At 34.6% G+C, this 9,164-nt stretch overlaps 1 protein-coding gene across 1 annotated transcript; it reads left to right on the top strand.

Annotated features, from left to right (window-relative positions):
* The first annotated feature begins 835 nt into the window (after positions 1–835).
* LOC138310112 (uncharacterized) lies at positions 836–8,517 on the top strand. Its single transcript, XM_069251246.1, has 3 exons — positions 836–844; positions 1,227–2,006; positions 6,967–8,517. The coding sequence occupies exons 1-3, from the start codon at positions 836–838 to the stop codon at positions 8,515–8,517; spliced, it is 2,340 nt and encodes a 779-aa protein (XP_069107347.1).
* Positions 8,518–9,164: the final 647 nt, after the last annotated feature.

The following is a 9,164-nucleotide window of genomic DNA, read 5'->3' as shown; positions in this document are numbered from 1 at the left end:
ACATTCGCTACATATAGTGTAGCTATTTGATGTTTTTTTTTAAAACTGTATTTGTAAGTTTATACTTACTTATTAATTAGTGTCTATACTGTAGATTCAATTCAACATATTTGTTGGTAGTCAACAGTTAACTGATGATTTCCTTTACATTCATATAGATCTCAATATAATAATAATAATATTATTTCTATTTACTTCTTTGCTTCATGTTCTCCCTTTCCTTAAAATGTTATCTCAACTGTTTTGTTTAGTACCTTGCACTTACTTCGCTCGTATTCTTCTGGGTTTAGATAATAGACATTAAGGTTTAGAATCTCATTTGTTCTTAATCATCATAACATAAGATTGTCCTTACGATCATAAACTTAAAAATACAATGTCCGTTTTATGTTCCGTATTTTTGATACTAATTAGAACAAGGACCGAGAATGACTATAAAGTATGATTTCCTCAGCGTCATTCTAACACATCGACAGTACATTATATGTTATTGTTTGTATATGACCACGGCGGTACAGGAGTGTTGACATTTTGTTATGTCGGATGAAATATGTATTTTATTGATGTAGGACGAAAGTTATGTTTTTTAAGTGATATATTTTTATTTCTTGGACGTGTGATAAGTTTAACGTCAGCACGTAAAATAAAACAATTTTAGTGCGTCCGTATATCACAGCATTTAAACTAATGAAATGACAGAATTTAGTCACAGACTATTCCATTTTCTCGAGGAAAAACAATAATAAACGGCCAAATTAATATTTTCTTAATATTAATATTTTTAATGCTAATAGATATCTTTATATTATATTGATTATATTAATATCGAGCCATCATGAGTACAGTAGGTCGATCCCAGATCTACAGTCTTATAGGGAGGTGATAATACGGGAGAGAAAAAAAGAAGTTGAAGTCTTGAAAGATATCAGACAGCTAGGGACTGTTTATGAATATTGACAGGTTTTGTGATCGCTTACATTGGTCTGGTAGATTTGTTCACTCTAAAATATCCGTGTATTTAACATAACAAGTGATCATATATAAATAGATCTGCTTTAAACAAGCTCGTTACCATGACTTCGTGCCTTTTCGTCGCGATATTTGTGTTACTGCTTGCAATCAACATATCACTAACTGTACAACAGGAATACGCGGATGTACAAACATGTAAACGCATGTTGTATTCATGTATAAATAACTCACATACACGTTATTTATTCTGCCAGTGTGATTCTAGTTGTAGGTATTACGACGACTGTTGTTTCGATGCCAATAGATCTGACACAGATACAAAACCTGCATTACTTCCAGATATCGCACGAACAACATGTAAACCAATCTACTTCCCAAAAGACGGAAGTTACGTTCTAGGTGTGTTTATGATATCAACATGTCAGAAAAACTGGCGAGACGACAATACAGAACGAAAATGTCTTCAGTCTAATAGCAGTAGCCTGATGGATATGCTTCCTGTGACGGATGTCAAAACCCTTCTGACCTACAGAAACAGATATTGCGCTACATGTAATGAAGTTGACGAAATGAGCCTGTGGAAGTTATATATCTCCTGTTCCCATGACTATGCGGTTCAGTTTGTAGAGAACGATTCCCTCACCGAAACTGTATTTGATAAAGTCAACTCCCCAGAATGCAGCTACATGTTTGTATCGCCACAGGAACATTACGCGCGCCACTGCCATCCAAGTTTTTATTACGGTATATCTAAACATCCAGAGACATCATACAACGACTCTTGTCCTAATCGTGATCTGGCACCAGTCGGTGCAAAGTTTGAAGGTTCCGCCGTTTTCCATTACTTTAGGACTGCCGATTGTATACCGCAGCCTGCCGAGCTGATCAGCGTGTCTTGTCTACGACCACACAATATATTATCTTTGGCATCAAAATTACACACCATCAGCAGTCTAATCGACGTCTCTGAAGCGTTTCACGGAACTGAGGATTCAAAGCGTTGCAGTGAAACGGAGGTATTTCTCTCGGATCAGGTAAGGATGCTTTAATTAATGCAAATATTAATGTATTGTAGTTCCGTATAACTTGTTATTATCGTGGGAAAAGATTTTTGCGATTTCATCTGAACACGAGAAAAGAAAATTTTAGAGATTTCGCGATCTGTCTCTATTTAAAAGGGACATGAAACAAAAAAGTAAGCCCTGTAAGTTTGAATAAAATACATGTACATATCATTGACGTGTCTGATAACTTACTAAATAATTCATATAAGTTATTTTGCAAATAATCCTATCATTCTGTATTTTGTACCGATCCGGTCAAAATTTGCAGACTCATTGTAATACAAATTATAGTATCATTGTATATTACCTACCACAAAGCACTCCACTGCACAAATGCAGTGAATGAAAACAAAGCATGGGTGAAGCGAACGAAATCCGATTAAAAAAAGTGTACGTCAACGGTCAGTAACGTATAACGCGCGCAATTGGGAAATGAGGTACATGTTAATACATATGGATCGCTGAAATGCTAGATACGGAAGAAACTTCCCATCGTATTCTTGCGTGATATACATTTGCTATTAAAAGACAAAAACCTGCGTTGTAAACCTCGACTATCGATTTATATCATTTCATCGCTAAAACCAATTGTTTTATAACGGATATTATCTCAGATATGGCTTATATTGCATATGTCGAGTATTATAAATGTGGATAGCTTCAAAGAATATGTTCCTTGCCGTGTGTGTGACTTTGTTGTTCATTGTAGACTCGCATTCGACCAGATTACATTTTGTGTTCCAACATATACTGTATGACGACCTAGGGCAATCTGATTAAAATAGATCCTCATAACCACTCCGTTCAATAGAGGATCTGACAACATCCCATAAGGGGGTCGTGTTCGGATGACCTTTTACCACGTGTGCTTGGGATCAAATACAATTATCTTTTCAAAGGTATAGTCGATAGCTTCAAACCCTGGTTTGGTAACAATTTAATGTCCCGATTGCGGTTCGAATCCGGAACCTCCAACCACTAGCCTTACCGAATGTCCTTTCCCTGCCACCTAAGATATACCAAGGTTCTTATTAGTTTAACGTCCTATTAATAGCCAGGGTCATGTAAGGACGAGCATGTTGGTGGAGCTAAACCGGAGTACCCGAAGAGTGCCGATCAGTGGCCAGTACCAGGCAACTGCCCCACATGGTATTCAAACTAACGACCTACAGGTAGAGGGTCTGTGGTAATATGTCGAGACATCTTAACCACTCGGCTACCGCGGCCCCAAGAAGATTGACCCAGTACCCCAGAAATGGTTAATGTGTATACATATACAAACAAAAAAAGGTTGTTGCAGAAAGTAGGATATTTAAAAACATTTGGACGTATTCCGAAACGTTAATCTGAACTGTTGTATGGGGAGGCTAACGTTTTTTTAAGTTAACCTGAACTTGATCGATCGCATCTACTAGATAAGTGTATTTTGTATATCGGTAATGGAAGAATTGTTTTCTATGTTGCAAGATGTCAAAGAAGTAACAACAATGATTATAACCATGTGTCTGGAGGATGCAAAATCCTTCAAATGACAATCATAGGACGAAAATTTAACATTAAAGATGCTCCACCACCGACAGAGCATAAATGACATTTATCATTAACAGTAAAATAACAGTAATTGGTGTTTAATCGCGGAAATTATGTCTAATTAACTCAAAAAGTAATATAAAATATTTCGTTTTGCTTTTAGTACATGCGCAATCAGTACTTCATCCCATATAAGACATACAATGTAGTGCAATGGATTTTTTCTGGATGAAATTAGTTAGTCTTATTATATTTATCTTGGCGTTCAATTAGAAACTCAAACTTTTCAAAGGTGGTAATGGTGATATACCGCTTATTATTTGGCAAAACTTGTAACGGTGAATAGTTTGAATCCCTTTGATCTCCCACACAGCTTGGCGGCAATCAGTTTGCAAAATGTTTCTGATGGGCCGACCAATCAGGAAATAGTATCGACATGAGTGTAACACTTTGATTGACTGATAGTTTTGCTTGTAGGAGGGACCAACGTTTGACGATAAAAGTCATGTTAGTTTTGCTTTACAATTGTTTGGATGATATTCCTATGTTAACAGTCGCTAAACGCAGCGTATAGTTTGTAACCAACTTCTTCTTTTATGTGTAACATAAAGTAAAGGGAAATAATATTTTGTTACCATATTACATGTACTAATTATTGAAAATTTGCCTCAGGAAAAAATTACGCCAGGCGAAAATGATTTATGAAAGAAAATACTTGTATTCTTCTTAACAGTTTATCAATCAAAGTGCCAAGGCCACTCATAGATGCTGTGAATGAAGGACTCAAACAAAGGAATAAAAAACATTGGTTTATCATTTATATTAAACTTAGTATACAAGGACGTATATCTAACTTATAAATCCTTGATTTATATAATGTACAATGTTGAATTTGGAGTTAAACAAAAGATATTTATTGTTTTATCGTAATTAAAATTAATTCAACCACCATACGTTAAATAGGTTTTTTCCCTGAAATGACTGAAATATATTAAAATTTCTTATTTCTGAAATAAGTAGCTTCATTAAACCAATAAATCTGGTAAAAATCTGAGTGCCATTTTCGTTTAATACATGTAAGTAATCTATATATACATACTTATTACTGAAATTATCAATTTCATCATTGTCTCTTTAAAAGAAAAGAAAATAAGTTAGATCTAATTAATATCAATTTAATAACAACAGAAATATTGCTATTTCCTTGTTAGAAAAACTAACATGGCTGCTTGCATGTGTGTATCACTTTGCTTTGCCGACTTTTGACTTATAAATCATGGCCAGATACTTTCGTCAAATAAAAAGTCATAATTTGGTTACCTTTTACAACAATCCTTTGATTTTATGGAACATTGTTGCAAATATGTTGTGTATCTTTGTTTAAACACGGCTTGAACAAATAGAACACATCTCTAGATGGAAGAGAGCGTAGTAATTTCATCAGATATAGTTCGGTTTACTACGGTACGTTTTCAGAAAAAAAAAAGAAAATGGAATTAATGTTGACTAGATATTGATACCACATGTATAATTTCTATATGTATTTTTTAGAATTGATCTTAGTTAGATAAGTAAAAGGTAGCTATAAATAATTCATTCCTGCAATGAAAGGCCTACATTGTAATAGCAATATGACGTTTAAAGTGAGGCAACTCGATATTTCACATCTCTAGATGGAAGAGATCGTAGTAATTTAAACAGATATAGTTCGCAACGTCGACCAAATAAAAGACTTTTGCAAACACATTTAAATCTTATTTTTTGTATAAATCATTAAAACAGACATAATTAATCATCATTTATAGCATCAATTTTGTACCATTCAACTTGATAGATAAACTAAGAAAATCTACTGCGGAGGAATAAATTAAGAAGGCGTTGGGTGTAATTTTCGGGAATACACAAGATCTGAACCAAGATCAAAACGAAATAGTTCTAAAACATCGGAAAACACCACTGATTGCGTAATTGTACACATCGATTATCGTTATAACAATTATTATACATGTGTGTTTTATTATTTTATACCTTCAATTAGGCTATGAAAGTAACAAAACAGCATTTAATTTTCATTGCGTATTCTTATTGTTGTTTTGATGTACATGTGTGTATATCGTTCCTGTTTGGTTACATATTCAATTTTGCAAAATGCATTTTAAACTGGATTAGTTTTCAAAATCGAGAATATGAATCCGGGAAGGTCAGGAAACTCATAATCTATACATAAAATCTACCCTGTATGCAGTTCAAGTTTGGAGATACACACACATATAATGTACGACTCGTAGTACTGTACGTACAGGTAGAAATCTTCATCTTACATCTGTGGTGTTTTTGGTATATTTTGCCTTTTATACTGAAAGGTTATAATTTTGCCACAAGCATAAGCCAATAACATCTTATTTCAAATTGTAGGCGAATGTTTGTGACACAACGAAAGTTAAGACGCGGGTTTGTTAAAATTTTAACACCTCTAAAATTTGACCTGAATAACAATTTACGATTACAAATTCCAAATCGTTAGGATTTCTGTAAGAAACTGGTGCAAATTACAATGTATGTGTAAATGCAGTGTATGTAAGCTTGTAATTAGGTACCGTGGAACCCGCCATGAACTAATAAACTAGGAGTTCTAAAAATGAAAGGCAGATATGTATACGAAAAACCGTGATGATTTCTCTTATAAACCGATACAATATTTTCTAAATTATTTTAGTGACAATGAATATGAAGTTGAAGTAATGAAAACACATAAAAGAACTTTAAATCAACGATAATATGAATAACAACATTTTTTTTAAAATCTAGGTGTATTTGATATCGTTAGGTTTTGAATATAATTAACTATATTGATTAATATCTAAAGTCGGATAAGCAGCGAACATTTACTTGAAAAAAAAAGGAAACTTTTATAAAATGCCATCATGTTACCATCTCCAAATATTATATATATAAAAAATAAACCAAGAAATATAATGATTTAAACACAATTAGGTAAACTGTACACGAATATCTATCCCGGGCTATACTTGTCATGGAATTTTGATATCTTTATAAGTTTTAGATATTGCCGAGAATTTTGTTTGTGACATATCGATTTGTGAATAAAGCGAATATGTATGATCATGAAAAACATAATAAACTACTGTTAAAAGGAAATAGAACTTTTTTGTCAACGAAAGTCTAGAGCTACAAAACTATTTACCGTTACAAGTTTTGCTAAATAATGAGCGGTATTACTATAAGTAACTGAAGAAAAACTCAATCATCTGAAGAAAAAGACCATTTGTCAGCGGTAGAGCATCTTTAACAGTATGTATTACTAAAACAAAATTTTATCTATCACGGCACTGGTTCACATACCATTATGAATAAGATAACTTATTCTCTCACATTGTAGGTCGGATGTCACGAATTGCACTGTCCATTCAATTACAGGCGATTTCATGGTTTGTGTGTACAGTCAGATGAATTGACTCCTTATATACTGGAAAGCCTGTTTCAAGTGAACAAGACAGTTGACTCTGGTGATTTTCTATTCATAGTTGATATTTTGATGACGGACGTATTCACGAGGACGACTTCTGACATGTTTCAAAACCTGGATACAAAGTTACTACAATACGATATTTTCCATGGAGAGGATGATCAACATATGCCTTGTTCTCTTATTAAAACCAGAATTCCACTAAACATAAAGACAGCAAGCAACAACGAGATACAAGAAATCGGGATGAATCTACACCAAAGCGTCCTTCAGAATTATTCTATAAGCATGCAAATGACGGGTTTCGTTCAATACGTTGCAGACGTTAACCGTTCGTCATGTCTTGCTAACGGATCGGTAACGAACCCTAGATATGTGTTCAGAAGTTTTCCAAACTGGATGAGCTTACCTTGTGCTGCAGTTAGAGTAACCCATTCTAAAGATAACCGTTCAAGTCGAACATTCCATACTCATGATGGTGTACCAGTCGAGACCGGTTTCTACATAGGTGGCATGAATATCAACCCTGTGGACATTGTCAACGAAAACGGAGATTTTTACATCTGTGTAGAAACCTTTGTAGTCAAGTATCAGAAGATATTGGGCATCCCAGAAAACAGATACGTTATCAATATTGTGTGTACGTGTGTGTCCATTGTGAGTCTCGTCTGTTGTTTGGTCCATTATTGTGTCGTTCCGTTGATGGCGAATCAGAAATCCGTGATGATGATAATACTGACCTGTTTCCTCTTACTGGCCCACACCTGTCTCCTGGTTACCAATCTGGTTTCCCTGGGAGACGAGGTTTGTATGTGGCTAGGAACCATTCAGCACTATGTTTGGCTCGGCTCCTTTGTTTTCATGTTTCTCTGCTCCTTCCGTTTAAATCACGACATCCGTAATTTAAATCCTAACATCGGGTCTGATAATGATAAAACGACCACCATACAATTCTGTGTTGTCGGTTTTCTATCTACGTTTGTTTCTGTGTTTAGTACAAAAATAGTAGATGTTATCACGGAACCAGTGGAACCCATATATGGAGGCGAAGCGTGCTTCATCGCTGATACTAAAGTCTTGCTCTTTGCCTTCGTCGTACCGGTATCGTTAATATTGTGTGGAAATCTCGTGCTTTTCATCGTCATGATATACTTTATATCACATACATCTAGCATAAACCCTAACAATTCTAAAGTATCAAACCTCGTCCTCTACGTTAAAATATCCGTCAGTATGGGTTTCAGTTGGATATTGGGTATAGCAGCTGTGGTAGGCAATGTTGATATACTTTTAGAGATCTTTGAACTCATAACAAATTTACAAGGAACATTTCTGATGTTGAGTGTTCTCTGGAATGATCGAGTGAAATCGTTTTATGTCCTTAAACTAAACAGTACTCGTGGAACAAGAACAAATACATTACCAAACCATCATGAAGTGTATACCGTTCCAGAAACCACTTAAATGAAAATGAACATTGATTTCCATAAGTATATCACGTTTCATACAGAGCTTTGCTACTTATCAAAATGTGCATTTTATTTGCTTAACACATATTCAAATTCATAAACTAAACGTTTTAAGGAAAAAATGAAACAAAATAGGATTAATGATACGAATTGACTTATGATTGTCAATGTTGAGATGTGTCATGATACATCAAACTAAATATTTCGATGTAGTGATGGCCTGTAAGAGGGTCAATATTACGAACGCCATATCTTTGTATAATGTAAACATTTACAAAACAAATTATAAAACCTTATAGCATACATTGTGTAAAGAATGTACTTTATGTTGTTAACCTAAAATGGAAATTCTAGCTCAAAACCTGAGAGTGCCCTTCGCACAAAGTCAAGACTCTCCTACATCATGTAAATCGATTATTGAATGCTAAGGATGGAGAGTACAATCACTCACTCCTGATGTCGTTAGGGATGGAGAGTACAATCACTCACTCTTGATGTCGTTAGGGATGGAGAGTACAGTCACTTACTCTTGATGTCGTTAGGGATGGAGATTACAATCACTCACTCTTGATGTCGCTAAGGATGGAGAGTACAGTCACTCACTCTTGATGTTCCTAAGGATGGAGAGAGTACAATCACTCA

Source organism: Argopecten irradians, chromosome 16, assembly GCF_041381155.1.
Source record: "Argopecten irradians isolate NY chromosome 16, Ai_NY, whole genome shotgun sequence".
Taxonomy (NCBI): Eukaryota; Metazoa; Mollusca; class Bivalvia; order Pectinida; family Pectinidae; genus Argopecten; species Argopecten irradians.
This window is presented reverse-complemented; position numbering and strand designations above follow the sequence as displayed.